This window comes from Lepidochelys kempii, chromosome 2 (genome assembly GCF_965140285.1).
Source record: "Lepidochelys kempii isolate rLepKem1 chromosome 2, rLepKem1.hap1, whole genome shotgun sequence".
NCBI lineage: Eukaryota > Metazoa > Chordata > Testudines > Cheloniidae > Lepidochelys > Lepidochelys kempii.
In genome coordinates, this window is record NC_136381.1 from 176,600,855 (window position 1) to 176,627,563 (window position 26,709).

General features: G+C 43.4%; 1 protein-coding gene across 5 annotated transcripts in view; it reads right to left on the reverse strand.

The window, feature by feature from the left end:
• The window catches only part of HECW1 (HECT, C2 and WW domain containing E3 ubiquitin protein ligase 1), a 353,214-nt gene that overhangs the window by 218,403 nt on the left and 108,102 nt on the right, over window positions 1–26,709 (reverse strand). For all 5 annotated transcript variants that reach the window (XM_073332820.1, XM_073332821.1, XM_073332823.1 and 2 more), the window contains 2 exons: window positions 21,674–21,998; window positions 2,029–2,136 (listed from right to left, as the gene is read on the reverse strand). In XM_073332820.1, coding sequence (XP_073188921.1) covers window positions 2,029–2,136; window positions 21,674–21,998 — 433 coding nt within the window. The remainder of the gene's footprint in view (window positions 1–2,028; window positions 2,137–21,673; window positions 21,999–26,709) is intronic.

Here is a 26,709-nt window from a genome sequence, read left to right on the forward strand (position 1 = left end):
GATATTGGTAGGCAGGATAATGACTTGTCCTATATGAGTGGATAGGGGAATTCATCCGGTGAAATCCTGGAGCTGCTGAAGTCAATGGCAAAACTCCCATTAACCTCAGCCAGGCCAGGATTGCACTCAGCGCCTGTTATTTACTTTCACATTATGGATCACATGGGAAAGCTACTGCTAGCTCAGTTCCACTGCCTTCTCCCACCAAGAGACTGGGGGCATCTCCTTCATGATGGGCTGAACCTGTCCAAGTCCAGGTCTTGGGAAATTAAATCTCTTGTTCCCCAACTCTACTTTACCATTTAAAGAAAACAAAGTTTCAGCTTCACAGCTTAGTAGCTGCAGCACAAGGAAGCAGTTTCAAATAATAGCCTTTGGGTTATACTACAGTATATTTCCTCTCAGAAATTAGAAGCATTAAAATCTTAATAGTAACATCCATTGTCACCACATAACAGTCAGACTGCTGTAAACTGCCCTCAGCTGCATTTTTTATAAATATAAAAGATTATAAAACTGAAATATCAACAGTACCCCTTCAGTTCTTTGAGACAGCCACCTGTTGGTCAACTTACCACTTGGCACTACAGAACATGACCTGTGGCCTCACATTGCAAGAGAGCTCTGATCAACCCACCTGTAACACTATGAATACCCGCAGAACACTTGCAGGTGGCAGAATAAATTCCTGCTGGTGCCAGATATTTAGGCCAAATTCAGGGATGAGTCCAAGATGGCTAACTTACACACCTCTCCCAGCCCCCTCCATATGTAAATTATACCACCTGAGTCTAAGAGTCCCTTAGACTGCCTTACACCCAGTCAACCTTAGATTGATACCCACTTACACCTCCGTGCATATCATCTCTGAATTTGGCCAAACAGTATAAGGGAGATTATTGGAAAAAATTCAGAGGTGACATGTACATTGATGTATGTTAGACTCTTCTACACTCATGTATGCCCTACTGCACACCACTGAGTTCAGTGGAAGTTGTGCTATTGACTTTAGTGGGAGCAGGTACAAGCCCTTAGACTCCGTTACGCCAATGTAGACTCCCTTATAGCTACACTACTCAACCCATGTGTAAGGGAGTCTAAAATTTGTGTGACTTACATGCTCAGGGGACTCAAAAACAGGATAGCCCTAATATTTTAGATTCCCTGGGCCAGATTTAGATCTAAGTTGCATAGATGTAAATCAGGAGTAATTCCATTGATGTCACTGTAGTTGCATCAGTGTAAAACTAGCAAAAGGGCTGTCTGGAGGCAGTGAGTCCTCATAAAGTCCTCCAGCCAACTCATGAAGTCAATATGAGGTATTTCTTTTTAAATGAGGACTGATTAAATAATTTAAAATTAGGCCCACTGGGGTGTTTTTCACAACATGTTGATGTAAATCCTAACTAATGGTATAACTCATACTATATGCCAAGTGGACTTTAATGCTTACTTATATCAGCCTGAAAATAGTTTGAATCAGTCAATATCCACAGTATTCATGACCTAGTAGGCACCATTGTTCACGATTCCATAAACCATTTTGGATCATCCTAATGTATAAATGTAGGGGTGGCCAAACTGTGGCTCAAAAGCCACATGGGGTTTTTTTTTTACAGTTAAAGTGCAGCTTGCAGAGTCGCCCCTCCCTCCCCCCACATTCTCCACCTACCAGACTTTGTGGGGGAGCTTGGGACCTCTGCCTTGCAGGGGGGTGGTGGGGTAGGGGCTTCTGCCCAGCGGGGATGGGGATCTTGGGGCTTCAGCCCTGTGGGGTGTGCCTGCTGGACTTGGGACTTCAGCAGGAGCGGGGCAGAAGCCCCGAGCCCCAGCAGGCATGCCCTGGCTCTCAAACTTCTGAAGATTGTCATATGTGGCTCAGAGAGTCAGTATGTTTGGCCACCCCTGTATAAATGTACCATGCTTGAAACTTCCTGAAGGGCATACAGACCATGGGCACAGAGTAAAACAGCTCACTTCTTTCCACATTCCCTGAATTGCACTGTAGTAACATGAAAAAGTACTTACGCTCTATGAAGTAAGAGCTGGCATCAATCTTCCAGATAATCTGACCACGGTGAGAGCCATTGATGCCACGGTTCTTGTAGTCCAGAAAGTTTTCAGACAAGACCTCATCTACACACAGAAAAAATTACCTCATTAGCTGACCATCAGCACAGCACAGAAAGTGAAGAGAGAGGCCAAAGTATGTCTTACACTCCACTGAGTGTGCTATATCTGATAGCTTGCCAGCACATGTAGATAAATCAGCTGTGTTTCCGTTATTTATATTTTAAGCAAATACACCTAGCCTTAAAACACTAGCTTTGTTTTGACATAATTTAAAATATACAATCATACAGAACTCTTAAAAATTACAACAGTTGACTCAACCTGGATCAAACTATACCGAAATTAAAAAATAAAATAAAATTCAACCAGCTGAATGACAGAGAATGGGAACAAAAGCACCTAGCACTCATCCCTCCTCCCAAAACATGGAGAGCAGATCTGTATAGGCATTTGCACCCATCACCATTACATCCAATAGGTGTGTAGGTGGTTCTTACAGCAAGCAGGGAAGGTTACATTTGAGTTAATTCAGAACAAGGAATTACAAAAACTGATGTCTCTCCACAGGTAGCACCTAGGTCCTTCCCATTTAAATCAAAGGATTGATAGCTAAGTGCTGTCCACTGCTTGTAATTATGGCTTATTGAAAGACATGGCATGTCCTAGACTTTCAAAGTCATTTTAGAATAATGGTGTGTCTCTCAGTAATCTATTGCAGGTTACCTAAAATGCTGAGAGACTGAGGGCCATGTAGGCAACTTGATAGGACTCAATGGGCCGCATTTGGAACTTCCCAAGACACTCAGGGCCAGAACCCCTAACTCTGCATATCAATTTACACTGATTTTAAAATTAAAAAATAACATACACCACAATATCTTGCATGTATTTATATTTCTATTAATTGATGAATAGAAATTGTTTGCTAGCTGAGTTCACTCTCAGTGAAAACCAGAAATGGTATTTACATACCATTAGAGGGCAATAACAATCTTAGGCTCTGGCCTGTGTCAATCGTTTGTGTCCAGTAACGCAGAGGCCAAAGTAAGGACAATGGTTGGGCTGTGCAGTTTCCCCATGCCTTGGCCTGATTATTCAAACTTTTTGTGAATGAAATGAATTACACATTAGTGAACTGTCTAAATATTTTTCCTAGTGGGAAAAAGAGTTCTCCATCAACAGGGACCAATGAATACCTTCCTGTAGTTTACTTTTCCAGCAACGAATAAGTAGCTTTAATTTTAATCTGAGTAAATTCTTACATGTATATTTTAATCAAGTGGTTCTTACAGCTGAAGGTATTTATGCGGATACTTAAATTTTAGTTTCACAAAGGCTAAGTTGATTAATGGTGATGGTAAAAGCTGTGGGAAGATGAGCACCAATAAGGTCCCGGGTTTAAACTCAGCACATTAACTGAGTAACCTCAGGGAAACAATTTGCTTTGCTATTGCCTGGGTCAACTCAGCTGTAAAACAGAGTAAAGAGGAAGACACCACAGAAAACTAGATATTGTGTCTGAGTTGAACTGAACTAAATACATACTGTAAATTATCAGGTAAAGAGTATACATTTGACAAGACAAGTTTATGTCATTAGTCAGCTTGACAGATCAGTAGAAGTGTGCAATTTGGCAGCATGTGACCTCCAGAAGAAGAAAGGGGAGCGTCCATGTACCAGCAACGCAGATACAGGTAAGCAACAGTTTTCATGTTCTCTCCACAGGTACTAATGCGGAGACTGGATTAGATGATACATCTGAGGGAAGGGGACAGAAGGAGACTCCGCCGATTGGAAGGCATGAGATGCACTGTCCTAGGGATGGGGGTTCCACGACCACCACTCCCAAGAGAAGGAGGACTGAGTCATCAGGGGGACTGAGTCATCTATCTGCTGCCCCGACCGGGAAAACTGAGAAGTCTGCTGCTTGCCAGGAGCTAGGATTCACGATGTGACGGAGAGACTGCCGAGACTCATCAAGCCCTCGGATCGCTACCCCTTCCTGCTTCTCCACATGGGCACCAATGATACTGCCAAGAATGACCTTGAGCAGATCACTGCAGACTATGTCGCTCTGGGAAGAAGGATAAAGGAGTCTGAGGAGCAAGTGGTGTTCTCGTCCATCCTCCCCATGGAAGGAAAAGGCCTGGGTAGAAACCATCGAATCGTGGAAGTCAACAAATGGGTACACAGATGGTGTTGGAGAGAAGGCTTTGGATTCTTTGACCATGGGATGGTGTTCCAAGAAGGAGGAGTGCTAGGCAGAGACGGGCTCCACCTAACGAAGAGAGGGAAGAGCATCTTCACAAGCAGGCTGGCTAACCTAGTGAGGAGGGCTTTAAACTAGGTTTACTGGGGGAAGGAGACCAAAGCCCTGAGGTAAGTGGGGACATGGGATACCGGGAGGAAGCACAAGCAGGAGAGCACGAAAGGGGAGGGCTCCTGCCTCATACTAAGAAAGCAGAACAAACAGCAAGGTATCTCAAGTGCCTGTACACAACTGCAAGAAGCCTGGGAAACAAGCAGGGAGAACTGGAAGTCCTGGCACAGTCAGGGAATTATGATGTGATTGGAATAACAAAGATTTGGTGGGATAACTCACATGACTGGAGTACTGTCATGGATGGATATAAACTGTTCAGGAAGGACAGGCAGGGCAGAAAAGGTGGGGGAGTTGCACTGTATGTAAGAGAGCAGTATGACTGCTCAGAGCTCCGGTATGAAACTGCAGAAAAACCTGAGAGTCTCTGGATTAAGTTTAGAAGTGTGAGCAACAAGGGTGATGTTGTGGTGGGAGTCTGCTGTAGACCACGGGACCAGGGGGATGAGGTGGACGAGGCTTTCTTCCAGCAACTAATGGAAGTTACTAGATCGCAGGCCCTGGTCTCATGGGAGACTTCAATCACCCTGATATCTGCTGGGAGAGCAATACAGCGGTGCACAGACAATCCAGGAAGTTTTTGGAAAGTGCAGGAGACAATTTCCTGGTGCAAGTGCTGGAGGAACCAACTAGGGGCAGAGGTCTTCTTAACCTACTGTTCACAAACCGGGAAGAATTAGTAGGGGAAGCAAAAGTGGATGGGAACCCGGGAGGCAGTGACCATGAGATGGTCGAGTTCAGGATCCTGACACAAGGAAGAAAGGAGAGCAGCAGAATATGGACCCTGGACTTCAGAAAAGCAGACTTTGACTCCCTCAGGGAACTGATGGGCAGGATCCCCTGGGAGAATAACATGAGGGGGAAAGGAGTCGAGGAGAGCTGGCTGTATTTTAAAGAATTCTTATTGTGGTTACAGGGACAAACCATCCTGATGTGTAGAAAGAATAGTAAATATGGCAGGCAACCAGCTTGGCTTAACAGTGAAATCCTTGCTGATCTTAAACACAAAGAAGAAGCTTACAAAAAGTGGAAGATTGGACAAATGACCAGGGAAGAGTATAAAAATATTGCTCAGGCATGCAGGAGTGAAATCGGGAAGGCCAAATCACACCTGGAGTTGCAGCTAGCAAGAGATGTTAAGAGTAACAAGAAGGGTTTCTTCAGGTATGTTAGCAACAAGAAGAAACTCAAGGAAAATGTGGGCCTCTTACTGAATGAGGGAGGCAACCTAGTGACAGAGGATGTGGAAAAAGCTAATGTACTCAATGCTTTTTTTGCCTCTGTCTTCACGAACAAGGTCAGCTCCCAGACTACTGCACTGGGCAGCACAGCATGGGGAGGAGGTGACCAGCCCTCTGTGGAGAAAGAAGTGGTTCGGGGCTATTTAGAAAAGCTGGATGAGCACAAGTGCATGGGGCTGGATGCGCTGCATCCGAGAGTGCTAAAGGAATTGGCGGATGTGATTGCAGAGCCATTGGCCATTATCTTTGAAAACTCATGGTGATCGGTGGAGGTCCCGGATGACTGGAAAAAGGCTAATGTAGTGCCCATCTTTTAAAAAGGGAAGGAGGAGGATCCTGGGAACTACAGGCCAGTCAGCCTCACCTCAGTCCCTGGAAAAATCATGGAGCAGGTCCTCAAGGAATCAATTCTGAAGCACTTAGAGGAGAGGAAAGTGATCAGGAACAGTCAGCATGGATTCACCAAGGGCAAGTCATGCCTGACTAATCTAATTGCCTTCTATGATGAGATAACTGGCTCTGTGGATGAGGGGAAAGTAGTGGACGTGTTGTTCCTTGACTTTACCAAAGCTTTTGACACAGTCTCCCACAGTATTCTTGCCATTAAGTTAAAGAAATATGGGCTGGATGAATGGACTATAAGGTGGATAGAAAGCTGGCTAGATTGTCGGGCTCAATGGGTAGCGATCAATGGCTCCATGTCTAGTTGGCAGCCGGTATCAAGCGGAGTGCCCCAAGGGTCGGTCCTCGGGCCGGTTTTGTTCAATATCTTCATTAATGATCTGGAGGATGGTGTGGATTGCACCCTCAGCAAGTTTGCAGATGACACTAAACTGAGAGGATAGGTAGATATGCTGGAGGGTAGGGATAGGATACAGAGGGACCTAGACAAATTAGAGGATTGGGCCAAAAGAAATCTGATGAGGTTCAACAAGGACAAGTGCAGAGTCCTGCACTTAGGAAGGAAGAATCCCATGCACTTCTACAAACTAGGGACTGAATGGCTAGGCAGCAGTTCTGCAGAAAAGGACCTAGGGTTTTCAGTGGACGAGAAGCTCGATATGAGTCAACAGTGTGCCGTTGTTGCCAAGAAGGCCAATGGCATTTTGGGATGTATAAGTAGGGACATTGCCAGCAGATCGAGGGATGTGATCGTTCCCCTGTATTCGACATTGGTGAGGCCTCATCTGGAGTACTGTGTCCAGTTTTGGGCCCCACACTACAAGAAGGATGTGGAAAAATTGGAAAATGTCCAGCGGAGGGCAACAAAAATGATTAGGGGACTGGAACACAGGACTTATGAGGAGAGGCTGAGGGAACTGGGATTGTTTAGTCTGCAGAAGAGAAGAATGAGGGGGGATTTGATAGCTGCTTTCAACTACCTGAAAGGGGGTTCCAAAGAGGATGGATCTAGACTGTTCTCCATGGTAGCAGATGACAGAACGAAGAGTAATGGTCTCAAGTTGCAGTGGGGTAGGTTTAGGTTGGATATTAGGAAAAACTTTTTCACTAGGAGGGTGGTGAAACACTGGAATGCGTTACCTAGGGAGTGCGTTACCAAGGGAGGTGGTGGAATCTCCTTCCTTAGAAGTTTTTAAGGTCAGGCTTGACAAAGCCCTGGCTGGGATGATTTAGTTGTGGTTTGGTCCTGCTTTGAGCAGGGGGTTGGACTAGATGACCTCCTGAGGTCCCTTCCAACCCTGATATTCTATGATTCTATGAATACTACCAGCTGTTCAAGGGTCCAGTCATGCAGCTGCTTCATTTGAAGAACTCCCCACAGTGACTTCAACAGTGGCTGTAGAATCTAGCCTCCCAAGTGAAGACCTAAGTGGTGAAGCAGCTCTAGACCTTGGACTAGTAAACATCACATGATGATTATACAAAGGTTACTCCTGAGGGCATTCTGTGCCCAAAATTAAAAATTCTGCTCACAATATTTTAAAATTCTCCAAAATTCTGCAAATTTTATTTATCAAATAAATGTGGAGGCTCCAGCATGGCATTAGGGAGCACAGACTACTGGCTGCACAAAAATGGGAAATCACTGAGCAGCTCCCCCCTGGGACATGTACTCAGTGGTGAGGCTGCACACAACCCTGACACTGTGCAAGGACTGGGCCTGCCCCTCTATGCCAGATGCACCAGGTGTGGGCAGGCAGGGTCAGCAAGGCAGGATCCAAATGTGGAGGGGCTTAGTGTGGAGAGATCCAGGTGTGGGTTGAGAGCGTTCTGTGAGGGGCAATCTGGGTGCAGGTGGCTCAGTAGTGGACCCGGGTGTGGGGGGAATTTGGATGCACAGGGGCTTGTTGGAGGGTTCTGGGTACAATGGTAATGGGACTCTGCAGGGGGGTTCAAGTGAAGGTAGTTGGAGGCTTGGGTGTGGCGGGAGATAGAGCTCAGCATGGGTGTCTGGGTACGGGGGGCTCAGTGGGAGGATCCAGATGCTGGGGAAGTGGGACTCAGTGTGGTGGGGATCCAGGTGCAGCTGGTTGGGGCTTGATGGGGTGGGCAACTGGGTGCAGGTGGCTCATTGGCGTGCTCCAGGTGCAGGGGAGTGGGGCTTATCATGGGGGGATTCTGAGTGTGTGGGGGGTGAGGCTCGGTGGGAAGTTCTGCGTATGAGGGGTTTGGATGCACATGAGTTGGGTGGAAGGGGGAGCAGCTCCCTGTACAGGGATCCCTCCCTCTGCAGCTGAGGAGTGATGGGTGGAGGAAGCAGGGTGTTTGCAGAGCTTCCTGCAGCTGGAGGAAAAATATGGGCGTGGGTCTGACCCAGGGATGTGTGGTCCCTATCTGTATTCCACTTGAGATATACATGTGCTCCATGGGCCTGAGTTTGGAAGACTTTTGCTGGCAATGTCTGTTGGTCTGCACCTGCACACCTCTCTTCTTGTGCACCAAATGCAGGGCATAAGGGGTGGTGTGAACCAACCACCTCTCCAGTTCCCTTTCTACCATGAATAGCACCAGGATAAGACTCCACTACACAGGGGAAGAAGGGCAGGCAGAGGAATACAGATAGGGATCGCGCATCTCAAAGAACCCCAATTACTGTACAAGGGAAGTAACTTTTCTTTCTTTTTTGAGTGATGGTCCCTACTTGTATTCTACCCCAAGTGACTCTCAATCGGTATTCATTGAGGATGAGGGTGGGAGGAACCGTGCTGTATGATAGGTTGAAGGACTGCTCTCCCAAAAAGATGTGTCTGCTGTAGAATCCTGAACCAAGGTATAATGTTTCACAAAGATATGGATGGAGCCCTACATTGCTGTTCTGCAGCTGTTTAGGAGAGGGACATCTCAAAGCAAAGCTGCTGATATAACCTGGGCACTAGTTGAGTGGGGCCTTGTATCTTGAGGGGAGGCTTCAAACAGCAGGATGCAGCCCAATATCCATTTAGACAGGCTTTCTGAGGACATAGCTTCCCTTCTCATTCATTTGGCAAAGGAAACAAACTATTTTGGGAGTTTTCTGAAGGATTTCATCCTCAATAGATAAGTTAAAGCTTGGCGGACATTCAGAGAGGGGGGCTTCCTCTCCTGCCTGGCAGCATGGGGCTTCAGATAGAAGACAGGTAAGTGGATGCCCTGGTTCAGATGGAACTCCAAGATTACTTTTGGAATTAGTTTAGGATAAGGACCTTGTGGGTCTGCCATAAAGGTCTCCAGCTTACCTACTCTTCTAGGTAGGTGTCTACAACCAGAAAAGCAATCTTCAGAGATAGATGAGCAAAAGAACATAAGCCTAAAGGTCTGAATGGGGGAATTAATAATGACAGGACTAGACTGAGGCACCATACTGGGGCAGGTTTCAGCACCAGAGGAAAGGTTCTGACAAGTCTCTTCAGAAACCTTACTGGGATCTGATGGGCAAAAACTGAATGGCTGTCCAGCACAGGGTAAAAGATGCTAATGGCTGCCAAGGGCACCTCACAAGGAGCTGAGACACAGTCCTGACATTTTCAGAGAGACAAGGGATCTCAGAACCCCTGGACGTAGTCCACTATGCTGACACTGTATAGAGAAACTTTTCCATTTTGCTGTGTAGCATTTTCTTGTGGAATCTTCCCTACTATTGCTAAGAATGGATTGTATTGCCAACGAGCATGACTTGTCTAGGTCCGTTGTCCATCTGTTAGATGGAGGAGAAAGTGGCCATCAATAGGTGGTGCCATTGATACCATGGTCTGATTAAGTGAGTGGCAAATTGACCAGGGAATATCTGTGATTTCAGGTCCATATAGATAATAAAGTCCTTCAGCTCCATGGAGCTGTAGAGTGTACTGGACTTCTGTCTCTTGGTAGTGCTGGCTTCAGACAGGAATAGTTTTTGTTACCAAGGTCTCCTTTTTTCTGCACATCCGTAATGTTGGTGTATTGCTCCTTTCTTTCCCTTGCCAGTACTGAGGACGGTCCTGCCCTTTTGGCCAGAGATGGTTTCAGGGCACTTTTGGTTTTCAGTGACAAGGAATTGGTACCATGCTTTTGAGAGCTCCTGAGATAGTCATACGGTGATGTAGAGTCTCACCTGACTCAGAGGGTGTCAGAGACAAGCTCCTCTTTTTGTACGAGGATTTGAAGAGAGATTTTTCCCGTTTCTTACATGAGTGTTTGCTCTTACCCTCCCCATGTCTGTTCTGTTTGGAAGAGTTTTTAACCCTGCTCTGTGTAGCTATGGAGACCACTGTGCTCAAAGGGGCCCTTCTCAGGGCCTCAGCCAGACGTACAGGGGGGTCTAATAGGCCAGGATTGGACTGGGTTCTCACTGAGCAGTCCATTAAGAATCTTCTAAATCTAAATTCACAGAATTGATGGGTTCAGCGAAGAAGGGGCCGGCAGATATTTTACTTAGAAGCTGGTACGAGCTTCCCTGAGGCAACAGAGGCAGGCCACGCAGTTCTTGAATCCCAGACATACGAGGCATCTCATACATGAGAGTGTCTTGTGGAGGGACTCTCAGAGCTCTAAAAATTGCTAAACTAACCTATCTAGAAACAGGTTTTTAAAACTATTTGCAACTCACTACAAATTTAGAACAAGAACACTAGCTAAAGCTGTGAACAATGAAGAGGTTCATCTCAGACCAGGGGCAGCAGAAAGGAACTAGAGAGGCAGTCAGTCCGTACTGCCCCTTATGCCCTCAGCTTGGAGCATGAGGAAGAGGGGGTGCAAGCACAGACCAACTGACATTGCTAGAGAAAAATCTTCAGGTTCATGCACACCTCAAGTGGAATACATCACTCAAAGAAGAACTAAACTTTTACCGAAAGAATAAAGCACTGGGCAGATGCCAGTGTTATTTCTTTGGTTTTATGCAACAGGGTTCTGCAAGGAGCATGACAGGCTACCAACTGTAAACTCTTTGGTGACATTCCCTTGAGGGATTTACAAAGGAAATCCTTTTAAAGAGGTCATTAACGATTGCAATGGATAATTATAAAAGGCAATGCCATCTACAATACATTTTCCCATTGCTGATTTGCTAATTATCCGTAATTATTTCATTAGCTCAATTTCATGCACTGTATGGAAATGGAGATTTTTCAATATATTAAAATTTTACATTTCCACGGTACACCTGCAATTTCCCCAGTAAAAGTAGTATAATATCCTCTGGGACAATTTCCAGTCTTCATTTACAGTTTCCATTTCTGATCCCTTTCACTATCCAAATTTATATTAGAAACAAAAACAACCCTCACCCCATCCCGAGATGTACATTTTTGTAAAGAGAAAGATAGAAACAAATTTGATTATGTGCAAGTGTCCACCCTTCCCCGGTTCATGAATCATCTGAGTTATTTGAAACCTGAGCCTTCAACAATGCAGCACAGACATTTAGCACTAAAGCTACAGGACTAATGTTAGCTGGCAGCAAGAGAAGTCTTTTTTCCAAGAGAGGGGATGGGTTGCTGGGTCCAGGTGCTAGGTCAGGTGTGTGGTCAGGAATTCCAGCCTGGCTCTCTCTTTCCCTCACCCCAGGAGTTGGGGAGCTATTGCCCCATGTGTTGCCTCCAGATGGTGTGTGTGTCTGTGTGTGTCTGTGTGTGTCTGTGTAGGAGGGCTGGCCTTTGGTGTCAGGGGTGTATGAAGGGAGCCTGGCCCAAATCTTTCTCTCTCCCCTTCCTGATGTTGGGGGAAGCTTCTGCTCCCTCTAGTGCCCCTGTGTACGTGTGAATGGGGGAGGGGAAATGTGCCACTTGCTACAGGAGGTCACAGGGAAGGGAGTCCGACCTGGCTTTCTTGTTTCCTTGCCCCAGCAGTTCCCTGCCATGCCCAGTGGAACTGCACTACTGCAGGAACCTGGCTTCAGAATGTTCAGTGATTTTGGCTATACTATATTGTACCATACTATACTATACTAACAATTAACTAACTATGCCAAAGTGAAAACATTTTTTAAACAGGACTGCTGAGCTCCATCTCAGGCTGGGGACCGTAGAGAAGGAACTGAGGAGTCATGGCCACATACGTGCTGTTAAGGCACTGTGTGTGCGTGGCCCACGTGGGTACTGCTGTACAAATCTCCGAGCGAAGGAGCAGGGACTCACCAGCACCTGGCATGGAGCACCCACAGGGACATCTCGAAGAAGAACATATTCTCAGGCTAAATTACAAAGCTGGTATTTACAGTAAGCTTCAGTCTTCTCAAAGATTATTACAGGGAAGAGTTTTGACAAACTAGGGCTTGATTCTACAAGCACTCTCTTCTCAATCCAGTAAAGATTTAAGTACATGTTTAACTTTAAACATGAGTAGCCCCATTTACACCACTTAGATAGCAGAGAAAAAGTAGGTTAGAGGAGAGGGAAGAGACACATAAAGGGAAAAGGTAGGAGAAAAGAGACAATAAAAGGAGTAGAGCAGAGAGAATAAAGACTGGAGAAAAGATGAAGAGAAGAGGAAAACTTGGGAGTGGGGAACTGGAGAAAACAGAGCCAGCATAATTACAGCAGTTCTTGGCCATCTCACAAGGGTTCTATTTTAAGAACAGCTGATATAGACAATGGAAAGAGCGGGAGTGATAGAGTTGGAGCCTGAATCACCTGATCCAGGATAGGAAAACCAGCAAACAAAAAATCCAAAGGACCCTGATTGTCATTCTCCAGACTGAGTGTGTCACAACCTACAACAAATTCTGTTTTTCCTTTGGAACCTTTATCCTCTTATTCTGAATTAGCTGCAGTGCCCCTGCCAGCCCATGGTTTCTTTTTACAGTGAAGCCTAAGCAGCCCCCATACATCCCTGCCCCACCTACAGGTTCATACTGAAAATAATATCAGCTCTAAAGTTCCTGCATTTCCAAAAATGCCTTTACTGAAATGGTGGATGTAATATGCCTGGTTTTTAGTAGAGCATTTGCTAAAAATTTAAAGTGTCTCATAATATCTTATTGCAAACATAGCTAAAATCAGCCTGGATAATGAACACTGTCACATGAACTGAAAAACTAGAAGGAATGCAGGCACAGAGCAATGTTACACAATAATATACTGAGTTTTGGAAGGGGCAATGTACAGTGGGGTACCACAGGGGTAAAATGGATCAAAGGCCTGATCCAAAGACACTGTAGTCAATGGGACTCTTTCTATTGATTGTAATAGACTTTGGATCAGACCTTAAAAGGAGGCAGTAGCATACTAATGAAATTTGCTAAGAATACTAAAATGGGAGGAGATACAAACACCACATAGGGCAGAGATATAATATACAAAGGGACACTGAAAGATTTTAAATATGGGCAAGAAATAAGATTCAGCTGGGTAAAAATGCTAACTAAAATAGCAAGGGTGAAATAATGTGAAATATATATACTCAATGGCAAGAGGACAATTAAAATGTAGCAATGCTGAAAGATACATACCATCAGGGTCAAACTAGTCAGGAGTTTGCAATGTGATACAGCAGCAGAAAATGGTTGAGTTAACAGAGGCATCAAAACACAAAGAATCTTTATAGAGCCCGGTGTGACTGTATTTGGAATATTGCATTCTGTTCTGGGCACCTCACCACCGCAAATCAAAACAAATTGGAAGGTGTTCAGTGAACAGAAGTAATTTGGGGGCCAGAGAGATCAACTGATAAGGAAAAATTAAGAAAGCTCAGTGTATATGCAACAGCTCATGTGTGTGGGAAGGATGTTACTAGTCTAAGAATAACTAAAAGATGTACACACTGAGGTGGGAAAGGAATTATTTGGTTTGGTTTAGGAGTAATGAGATGAAATGGAGAAAGAGAATTTAAAGGCTGCATAACAGAAAAAATACATAGGCTGTTTGACAACCTATGTGAAATGGATTTGTTGTCTTAAGCCCTGATCCTGCAAAGAATTATACACATGCTTAATTTTACTCACTGTGAGTAGTCCCAGTAAAGTCAATGGGCTACCCACAAAGTGTACTGTTAAGCATGGCCATGGTCCATCTTCCAATGTCTCTTCAGTTGACTGAATTATCAGCAAATCACTGGGTGAGTGATTGTTACGTATACACCATTGCCCTCAGTATCTATTTTGGGGCACTTATCTGGTTGCCTCCTTTCACGGTAATAGCTGAGCACCTCTCAGTCTTTAATATATTTATCCCCACAACATCCCTGTGAGGTGGGGATCCATTGGCTTCATAGAAAAGACTGCAGCCAGAGTACCACCTGCCTGCTTTGTTTCCTTCTCTTGGTTATTGGGGCGACTGTTGCATTGGACCTGGAAAACCTGTTTGTTCCACACACCATCAAAGAGATTCACAGTGTCTGGAATATTATTTCATGGGAAAACATACTCTCAAAAGGGACATATTTGGATACCTGGTGATGGTTTTTCTACCATGTACATAAACTACAGGAGAAAAAAGCTAGCAGCCAAAAACTCCTCCACATTGGTTTCATTCTTTCAGTGCATTATCCATCTATGATGTCATAATATTAACAATACTTAGCAAATTCCAAACATTAGCTAATTAGCCCCCTTAATACTAGTTAATTAATCCTCTTCAAGGCAGATATTGTGATTAGTCTTAGTTTACAGATCATAAAATTGAGGGTATGTCCACACTTAAAACACTGCAGCTGTGATTCCATAGCACTTCAGTGTAGACACTACCTATGTAGTACTCCTCCTCCCTGAGAGCAGTAGTTAGGTCAATGCAAGAATTCTTCCATCAACCTAGCACTGTCTCCATCGGGGGTTAAGTCGGTATAGCAACATCTCTCAACGGTGTAGATATATCACATCCCAAGAGAGATGTAGCTGTACTGATGTAAGTTCCTATTGTAGATCAGCCCTGAGGCACAGAGGTTAAGTGGTAACACCACGGGCACAGATGAAGCCAATATCAGAGGTGGGAATTAAATTTAGGCATTTGGGGTTCTCAATCCTATATGCAGGTCACTAGATCACACAAGTAATTCTCTTCTTTGCTGTTGCTAGTACAGTGCTGGGGTTACATCATCTGCTTGCACACACTGGATGCATGGAAAAAATTATTGTACAAATAGGGCCTGATCCAAAGCCCATTTTAAAATTAATTAAAGTTAGTCTTTCCATTGACTTCAATAGGCTCAATATCAGGCCTTTGGAATATCAAATTAATCTGAAAAATGTAAAAATGTGTATTAATCAAAATCCTTAAAAATGAGGTATGTCTGACTGAAGCAAGAATTGCCTTTTGGGGGGAAATAAAATCAAAGACTAGATCAGAGGGAAAAAAATCATAAATGTTTAAGCTAAATTTCAACTACTATTTAGGTCAAGAACTTTTTATATACATATAAACTTGAAAAGGATTGACTAAAAGAAAATATAGACAGGAAATTGGACTGGAAAGTGTTTGTGCATAAAGACCTTTTATTAAATAACTTTTAAAATGTTTTGTTTTCCCTAAAGAAATTGCTGAAAGAAGAAAGTCTATGTCTATTGGTATGTACAACGCAATATTAGCCCCGAATAGATTCACTGACTAATACCAGTATTTATAGGCATCAGGCCAAAAGTTTATTTCCATGTCTAGTTTAGGTACTTCTTATGAGCCATTCAACAGCAGATACTGATATGATGAAAGCAGTGAAATATAGTTGTGACTGAAATTCAACTGCAGTAATTAGAAGATAGCTCTTTATCTATACACAGCTGCCAGAAGTCCATATTAATTCTAAGAGGCTCTGTACCATAACATATACTAACAGTAAATGAGGTGAAGGAGGAAGACAAAACCATCAGATAAGTAACTGCAAATATTTCACCTGTTGCAAGACTTCCACTAAAACACATTTTTATTGATATAGGAAATACCAATATGTAAATCTTAGCTATTCAGACAAATGACATTTGTATTGGTTTCACATAAAAACAGTGAGTTGTGTAATCAGGGTAGTGATTCTCACTTTTGAGTGTTTACATGTGGTTTTGACTGAGGCCATATTTTTGGAGAATTGTGTTTATTAGAAATGTTATAGTTCTCCTGAGAAGTGACAAACAGATACATTAGGAAAACTGTTACACTACTGTTACACATAGCAAGCAATTTATTTTATAGCTGATACATAATGCTGAAAAAGAGTGAAATAAGGATCATGTGAAGCAAGTCTTGCGGGAAGTTACAATGCTTCAAGATCAAGCTTAACAACAATACAAAACTCTGATTTCCACAGGCAGAATATATTTTATATCCTTTCAAGTACACATTCTTGGGTCAGAGGAATCCACATGTTCTTGCTGCCTAGCCATTGCCAATTGGATAAACAAGGTCTATATTTTAACAGACTCCATATTCATGTTTTCCCCCAAACTGATGAATTTTTCTAATGCTCGTCTATCACATACATTTACAAAATCAACTGTTGATTGTGGGGATGTATTAACTTCTCCACTCTGTTATCACTGGAATCCATGTAGCTTTTTAAACAGGTATACCCAATAGTATTACTGGACACTAATTACATGACCATCATTTTCTTAACTTATTCTGTACTACCTCTCCTCATGGATGACAACCCTTTCTTGTAGAAGGAGATTAACTCTGATATCAGTTCTAAACTTATCTTTTACAGTTTTAGATAAAGATGAGCTCCCAATTTGCCATAAGCTAATATCTGAACAGGGATTCAAGTGAGGGGGGCAGGGCGAGGAGAGCATGAACCCCTTTTCCCCCTTCTGTAAAAGCAGAGGAAGCACTCCTACTTCTCTCCGGGATTTCAGTAAGCAACATTCTCCCTGAATATCCCCAAATCCTTGGCTGGTATGGTGAGAGCCCCCCTCTCCCATTTCAATCTACTTTAACTACTTGACTGGAATATGCCTTCACAAAAACATCCAGTGGTCTCATTCTCTAAATACTTGTCCACTATGATCTAGCTCTTTTTACTCTTCTCCCTTCTTGAAACCTTCTTCATCAGAATATATCTTCTACCCACCAGATATTCCTTGTTGCCAAATGCTGTGTCTTTTCAAGGTTTGGACTATCTTTATTTGGAAGTTTGTGGTTTATCAGATATCTCCAAAATTTCTCAGTGAGTGTTGCTGGTGGGGAAAAGATATTTTCCCTAAACATTTCAACATCAGGACCCAACAAAAACATATAGGGATATTTCCTAATTTATTAAAATGAAAATGATTGTAAACTCTGGGGCAGGGATTGTTTTTTGTTCTGTTTGTACAGTTGCCTATCACAATGGGGTCCTCATCCATGACTAGGGCTCCTAGGTGCTACAGTAACACAAACAATAAATAATAATACTAATGCTGCTGGACCAAGCTTTATAAAAAAACAACAATAAAATACCACAACACTCTGCACGATCCCCATAGAGCATAAACAATTTCTCAGTTACCTCATGAATCAACATAACATTAAAGACAGGTTTCGGAGTAACAGCCGTGTTAATCTGTATTCACAAAAAGAAAAGGAGTACTTGTGGCACCTTAGAGACTAACCAATTTATTTGAGCATGAGCTTTCGTGAGCTACAGCTCACTTCATCGGATGCATGCCGTGGAAACTGCAGCAGACTTTATTTATACACAGAGAATATGAAAAAATACCTCCTCCCACCCCACTGTCCTGCTGGTAATAGCTTATCTAAAGTGATCATCAGGTGGGCCATTTCCAGCACAAATCCAGGTTTTCTCACCCTCCACCCCCCCACTAATAAACTATTTCCATGTTTAAAACTTTCAGCTTTGTTCCCAGGAATTCAAATGAAAAAGAAGCTCAGAATATAAGACCACCCCCTAACTACACACACAACCACATTAACTGGGCATTTCTGGTTATGATCATCAGGATGGAAATGGTTAACAATGCTGTCATTTCAGTGGTGACAACAGGCTGCAGGGCTAATCCCCTATTGAGTTGACTGGGGAAGTGCACAGGTTTTTTGGTATGCTTGTTCCAGTCTGGCTGGCTGCTAACTCAGAAACCCAGCCATGTATCATTTTACATTGTGAATGTTCCCTTCATATCCAGAAGGGCCCGGACACTTTCTTCTTTCTGCCATGGAGATGTAGATTCTAGAAAGCTTTGTGACTCTTGCCCACATGCTCAGGGTTCAGCTGATCACCATATTTGGGGTCGGGAAGGAATTTTCCTCCAGGGCAGATTGGCAGAGGTCCTGGAGGTTTTTCGCCTGCCTCTGCAGCATGGGGCACGGGTCACTTGCTGGAGGATCCTCTGCTCCTTGAAGTCTTTAAACCACAATTTGAGGACTTCAATAGCTCAGACATAGGTGAGAGGTTTCTCGCAGGAGTGGGTGGGTGAGATTCTGTGGCCTATGTTGTGCAGGAGGTCAGACTAGATGATCATAATGGTCCCTTCTGGCCTTAATGTCTATGAATCTATAAATCCAGGGAAAAACCTACTCCACAAGAATCAATGGATTTTCCCCTCCCATGGATTAACTGTGTAACAAGTTAATTTGTAATTTACTAGCTACTACAAGGGTAACTGTCAGGTTGCTGTACCAGAAAAATGTACCATTCTATGTTTCATATTCAAAGTATACAAAAACACATTCCCAGCACTATTGTACTATGTACCTAGAATCTCTGTGTCTTAGGGTTTTATACTGCTGTCCATCACTGCAGTATCTGAGCACCTTCCATGTAAAGTGGACAGCAATAGTGCAGTTCCCGGCAAGCTTCAGGGAGTCCCTGGCACATTTTCCTTTTTGGGATGAAAACTGCTTAGGGTTTTGTGGGTTTGATATTTTGGTGATTACTACTTTCCAATTTATTTTGACCAGGAATGGGAGGTTGGAGACAGAACCGTAGTTGAAGTTCAGGGTTGACTGACAGCTTCTTGAGCCCTGGACAAACTATTGCATTTTTCAAGGAGGCTGGTAAGTGTGCTCTGAAGGAGCCACTGACCATGTCCATTAGTACTGGCATCCAGCATGGATTCGTTTAACTGGTTGTGGCTGTTATATTTTCAGAGCTTCCTGACCTTCGGAATGTGTGATGGGTCCAAACTCAGCTGGGGTGGTGAGGTGGATATTTCAATCTGGTCAGAGGTAGAATTTCCTTTCCCAAGTAGCTCCATATATATTCAGTTGATTTTAACAGCGGGGTACACTGACAGCTCTTCACAGTGGTTGATGCTTGGGTCCAGTATCAGGGGTATGGAATCTGGGTTGATTAGCCAGTGCACCATGTTAAACAGCTCCGATGACCAGGATTCTGCTGTATTAAATGCAGAGTAGACAGTCTCTTGTATTGTAGTGGCATAATCCTGTTAGAGTTGTGTCACGCTGTCTGGAAGCATTCACAGTTGTGAGCCACTCCAGACAGCGTGACATTGAAGCAGAGATCCCTGGGGTTACCCCGGGTCCACCCTGAAAGATACTTTGAATTGACAGATCACAACTCTGTCACTCTTAGGATTCAGATGATCACTCATTTGTGTGTATATGTTTGCTTGCTTTAACCTGTAAATAACTCATTTCTTTTTTCTAGTTAAGAAAGCTTTTGGTGGTTTATTACAGGATTGGCTACAGGTCTTGTCTTTGATATGAGATCTAGGTTACCGATTGCTCTGGGGTTAGTGACTGGTCCCTTGGGACTGGAAGTAACCTGCGTGAGGTGTGATTTTTGGTGTAAGTGACCATTTGTTTTTTGTGCTGGTATGTTTCTTCGGACTTGCTCCTTCAAGGTACTGAGCATTCTGGACATATCCAATAAAGCGCTTAAGCATGTACTTCACTTTAAGCACATGAGTTTAAGAACATGTTAGACAAACACCTGTCAGATGGCCTATGTATACTAGATCCTGCCTCAGCGGAGAGGGATGAACTAGATCAGTGGTTCTCAAACTTTTGTACTGGTGACCCCTTTCACATAGCAAGCCTCTGAATGCAACCCCCCCCCCGATATATTAAAAACACTTTTTTATATATTTAACACCATTATAAATGCTGGAGGCAAAGCGGGGTTTGGGGTGGAGGCTGACAGCTCCCCATGTAATAACCTCGTGACCTCCTGACCCCCAGTTTGAGAACCCCTGAACTAGATCTCTCAAATTCCTTTCCAGCCCTACATTTCTATGATTCTATGAGGTATCCCCATTTAAGCCAATAGGGCAACTCATGTGCTTAACTTTAACCACATGCTTAAGTGTATCACTGGATCAGATCTGAGTGTTCAGTACATTGGAGGATGAAGCCCTCAGTGTATCTGTTCTGAATCCTGCGCAAAGATTTTAAATTTCCTAACCATTCTTTTTTAAATGAAGTATTTAAAAATCTTCATTTTGTACTGAAGAAAAGAAGTGAAGTATGTGTCCGTTGTTACTAATTTTTATTACTCATATCTAAGTATTCTTTAGTTATACAGAGAAAAGACATTCTGCTCATTGCTTTTCAAAGGGCTAAGGCTCTGTTTCTGCAAAACCTTATAAGCTTGCATAATGCTTAATGGTGTGAGTAGTTTCACTGCAGTAAAGACTACTCAGATGAGTAAGGACTTGCACTGGTAGATGCTTGGAATCCTAGGCTTTGTCTAGCCTGGGGACATTTCCCCAAAAATTCAAACTGCTTTAAAATCAAACCAGTTTGAAATTTTGGGAAACTGTCCACAGTGTAGACCAGGGGCGGGCAAACTTTTTGGCCTGAGGGCCACATCGGGGTTCCAAAACTGTATGGAGGGCCGGGTAGGGAAGGCTGTGTCTCCCCAAACAGCCTAGCCCCCGCCCCCTATCCACCCATGACTGCCCCCCTCAGAACCTCCCACCCATCCAACCCCCCCGCTCCTTGTCCCCTGACCGTCCCCTCCCATGACCCCCATCCCTAACCACCCCCCGCCAGGACCCCACCACCCATACAATCCGCCCTGCTCCCTGTCCCCTGACTGCCCTCTCCCCTATCCACACCCCCTCCCCCTGACAGGCCCCCTGAGACTCCCACGCCTATCCAACCCACCCCCATTCCCCATCTCCTGACCACCCCCCCGCAGAACCTCCGCCCCATCCAACCATCCCCTGACTCCCCTCCCTGGTACCCCCTCCCCTTATCCAACCCCCTGCTCCCCGCCCCCTTACCATGCCGCTCAGAGCAGCATGTCTGGCAGCCTCGCTGCCTGGCCGGAGCCAGCCATGCCGCCGCACTGCTCAGCAGGCGCTCGCAGCCCTGCTGGCCAGAGCACTGGAGGCACAGCAAGCTGAGGCTGCGGGGAAGGGGCCGGGGGCTAGCCACCCTGGCTGGGAGCTCAAAGGCCAGGCAGGCCGGTCCCGCAGGCCGGATGTGGCTCGCGGGCCATAGTTTGCCCACCTCTGGTGTAGACAGAACCCTAAAGATACTAGTCAATGCTTACTCAGGCAAAAGAAGATCAGGACTGCGTGACAATTTAGGACAAAGAGGCCTTTGAAGAACTATGTATATAAGCTTGCCAATGTTAGACCAAGAAAGTTCTGTTTGCCCCTTACTTTACTGTTCACTAATACACTCAAAATTAAAAAATAAAAGCTATTGGAAATGCAAAGGCAGGCAGGACTTACCAATGAGATACATGCCGATCCAATCCCCTGCATCTACTTCTTCCTTTATATCCCAATAGATCACTAGGTCCTGTGAATGTCCTATGGAATAATACGAACTGCTGACCATTAGAGTAGATCGGCTGTCTGAAGTGACCAGGTCAGTGTCACTGGTGGACCGTGGAATGGTTACCGTCTCATGGGAGTTGTTCCTGATGTCCATGTTATGAAACTGGTCAGGGTTGTAGCTGTATCTGAGCGGTTCTTTACACCGGCGCCGATTCTGTGAGTTCCTTGATGGAGACGCCATGGCAGCCAGGCCTAGGAACCTGTTTTGGTACAGATTCTGTGAAGGGGAAGAAAGGAAAGAATATTATTTCGAATACACATTGTTGAATTTTATGTGCCAGCTTAGAAGGGGCATATAAAAAGGTACACTGGAATAAAAAAAACAATGAATGAACACAGTCTCTTCATACATGACTGTGAAACAAGAGATACAGAAATTTTTTCTACAGGAGAGACATATCATGTATCAAACTTTTTATTGATTAATCATGTCTATGGAGACAGCTGTAAATGCAAGATACACATGAGGTTCCCCCTGTGTAACCAGGCTCTTCTGTAATAGGGATTTTGTGGAGAAACAGATGGTGGTTCATTTCTCTACACACCCACACATACACTTCAGGCCATGGGATGGGGCAAAGACTACTAGAGATCCACTCTCTTCTAAATTAATAGAAACTCCATCCTCTTTCAAACACCATCAGCTAAATTCATCGCTGAAGTAATTTCCAGTGGAGTTTACATAGGGATACATTTAAGCTCATGCTCCCCATAAAGAACAATTTCCACCACTTTGAGATACCAGCCAGTGTTCAAAAAGAAATTCTCCTCCCAGATTGAGATCCAAAGTACTCCTGCCACAAAAAATGAATGACCCCTTCAGCCATAATGGATATGTATTCGTGGCAGAGTAAACTGAATTATTCCTCTCCAGTTACCCTAGTTCAAGTGACAGCAGCCACACTGTGAAATTACACTTGAGCTGCTGCACCCCCCATGGTGCTGCACTCACTCATGTGCAGCAGTAAGGCTTCAGGGGGCACATCCCATGGTTCCTAGCACTGCTGTAAGATGAGCTGCTTTTTGAATATTTTCCTAGTAACTGTGGGAGAGTGTGTCTGTCTTTTCTGGGAACACAGGAGAATTGTGGGAAGGCCCTGGAGGACTACCGTCACACCAGTGGCATTAGCTTGTGTCCAGACTGCAGAATGGTTGTGCTAGCAGCCAGCAAATTGTTCTCACTTGATTTTATCCTTTACTCTATCTCGAGCCAGCCAACCCAAGTGAAAAGCACCACTGCACTGAAGTTAAGGGCTTGTGTGTGTGGACAAGACTCAGGATGGGGCAACACTTGTGTTATAACTCAAGTTTATTCTGAAGTGAAGACAAGCCCACTGTGAGACACTGCTTGTTGTTTTACTTTCAGACACCATTTGCTGTTTCTCTTCACCTGCTCTCTCCCAAAAAAAAGCAGCTCTGCCATTCAAATCACTCAGTCCCTCATGTATTCCTCTCATTATCCACCTGCCTCCAGACATGCTGTCCAGCTCATCTGATACAAGACCAGAGAGCTCTTCACAGTTTCCTCTGCCATAAGAAGGGCCTTTTCACATGATCAGGAGACAAATCCATTTGAACTGAAATGCTTTAAGTTTAAGAGGGGGAAAAATAATTCTGTGAATAAAAACAATATTTTAATTCTGAATCCTATTCACAGCCTTGTACCATAAGTACAATACAGTATGAAAGATATTTTATTGACTAATAAAGCAGACTACTTTGAATAACTGGAAAAACAGCAAGATAATTAATTATTAGTATTACTATGGTGGTAGCACCTAGGAGCTCTAGTCATGGACCATGACCCCATTTTGCGAGGTGTTGTACAAACACAGAACAAAAGACAGTCCCTGCCTCAAACAGTTTGCAGTTTTATTGTTTATACAGCACCCAAAGTATGATAAGCCATTTACATACCCTGTCCCCAAACACTTACAATATAGTGGCCCAATCCTGCAAACACAGAGCATAGTGTTTAATACCATAATCAGGCCCACTGGGGACTCATTCACAGTGTGGACACTACTTCTCATAGTAAGTGTTTGCAGGACTGGGCCCTAAAGCTACAACACAGAAGGCAAAATAGGGGCAAGGGACAGGTATACAAAAGCAGGAGCAGAGGGAGGAAGACAGTAACCCTTGACAAGTGGGCAGGAATGAAGGAATACAGAGAATAGTTTACAGCGTTGCTTAGGTAGCACCACATGCTACACACCATGTTAAGTCTCTTGGATTTTTTTTTTAAACAGTTGTATTTATTTATGTATGTTAACAGGAAGGTGTGTTCACTTAAATAGGCCTCACTGTGAGGATAACGCCATTATACACAAGGCCAGAAAATGACTTGGATCTAATTTTATTGTGGATGTGTAACTAGCAAATGCATCATTTGTCTATAAAAAAACCTATAGTTTCTCACATGCAGTAAACAATATTTTTAACCTATTGTGTAGTTCCTGGAAAGGTGATGGTATTTACTAAGTTTCAGTCAATAAACGTAAACCCAATAAACGTTTCTGTCACTCAGCATAGGATCCATATGCTATAACTATGGCACAACCTGAGACAATCACCAGTCTGTGATGGTGAGACACCAACACCAAGAGTTTCAAGCTCATTATGAGGGATGGCCAGAAAAATTCTGTTTCCCCAAATATGTTGAGGATTTGGAATTTGCGTTTTTTCCTCATCAGGACAAAACTGAGACCTTTCAAAAACGTTGGCAGAAAAACAGAGAGACTGATCCACCTACCCCAGAATAGCCAATAGACCAGTGGTTAGGGCACTCTGTTGGGATATGCAAAACCCAAATGATAGTCTGCCTAATTCAGAGTAGGGACTTGAAGCTGGTTTTCCCATATCCCAGAGTCAGTCTCTTTCTTGCCCAAATAATATTTAATTATTTATACAGAGGGAACAGTTCCAACAAGGGTTATTGAGAAAGAACCCCAGAATAGCTAGGCAGTCAGGGCACCACCTGGGATGTTGGAGACCCAAGTTGAATTAGGCATAGCAGGGACTTTAGACTGGATCTTCCGCATTCCAGGTAAGTACCCTAACCACCAGGCTATTAGCTGTTCACCTGTGTCCTAACCACTGGACTGTTCTGAGGTCTCTCTCTCTCTCACCAGAAATTCCAACCTGGATCTGAGAAACCTTCCTGAAGAAAGTTTAGTTGAAACAGATATTTCCATTAAAAGTTTCCAATTTTGGCAAATGGGAATTTTCCAACAACAAATATATTGGTGAAATATTCCCAATCAGCTCTACTCATTCCTCCAGATAAATATGCATCATTAGCATAAGTTAGCTAACGCATTATATATGCATCAACAAGTCTGTGGTTTCAAAGGCTATTTGACTTTTTGTGACAACATCCTCTAAGGAATAGTGGTTCTGCAGACACTTTTCATTTCTGAATTTTAATAGCTATATAGTATGCATTCTTACTCATTGTGTTCTTTCAAATATAATACTAATAATACTTAATAAATGGATAATTTTTTTTCATCTTCAGTGTGGTTTTAACTATTATTTCTAGGGACAATTACAAATTCGCCTATTTAAAAGAAAACCAGCACTTCAGGAAGCTGTGCTGCTATTTCCATATGTATCTATGTCATTAGAACTAGTTGTTAAAGTTGAAAAATAGTTCTGAGATTAAAAAAGGAATTACTTTTCAGCATGACACAGGTAACTGTTAGGGTTTCAGTAATCTAATGACCCCACTTCCCTGTGACACACCACCCAGGGGCAAGTGGAACCGCTGCTACTGGAGACATTTATAAGGAGACTGAGAACGTCTCAGAGAGATATAACAATATGCAACAGACTTCAAATGGGATGGAATCTCTTAACAGAAACAGAATTTGGCCCACTATGTCCATATATCAGAGCTATTATATATGTGCAATGGGGCAAATTCATGTTACTAGGACCTTTATTTTTCCATTTCCTGACCTTTGTGCATTTAAAAGTGTAGTTTTATTGTACATTAATGTATCTTATTGCATTTAGCTTCACTGATGGGAATAATTGTACAAGTTAGAAGCAAAATGAAAGGATTGGCCTTGTAGTCAATTGGCAAGATTCTGTGCTGATAAGTGGGATTGATTCCTGATGCAGGCATATCATTTCTCAGGCAGCAAAGACTAGGAATGCTACAGGGGTGGCACTCTCAACAGCTGCAAAGAAAATCAACAGCTCATGCCACTCAGGAATCACCTTTCCTGCAAATCATGAGCACTCTTCATTGTCTCAACCTATCCTCCTGGTCCACAATAGATAGTAGCTGGAATGTGGACTGAACGGTTAGGAGACAAATCCTGGGAGTTCAGCAAAGGAAGTGAGAAACTCCCCACCAAAAAAAAATAAAAATAAAAATAAATCATATAATCCTAGTTAGTTTTCTTTATGGTATATGCTGAAACATACACATACTACACTTCCAAATAAAAGAATCTAAGAATTTAATTTTGTTCTTATGAAACTACTGATGTTACAACATTGCGAATAGCACTATGTAAAGATGACATTTTATTGTTCCTTAAGTGAGACTGCTGCAAGGTTTTACATTGTAGATGTAGACTATTTAATCCCAAGTTTCTAATAATCTTACATTCAGTACCTTTGCACTCATGTACACAGATATCCAATCATAAGTGCTCCAAATGAAACACTAGGAAGGCTTCTGCAGCAGAGCACAACTAATATCAGAGATTAATTTGTTAATATTCCTCAGATTAGTAGGACAAGACCTATATCCTCTCACAGTTAGGCAATATAGTAAATGAATGTAATGAGAAGTCATAGAAGCTTGGCTGCTGTCACACAAGGACTGGAAAACATTGCAAATACTTTCCTTAAAAGATGTATTCAGGTACATGATTAAAAGGTATTCAAGCAGTATGGCTAAAATATAAAATCTG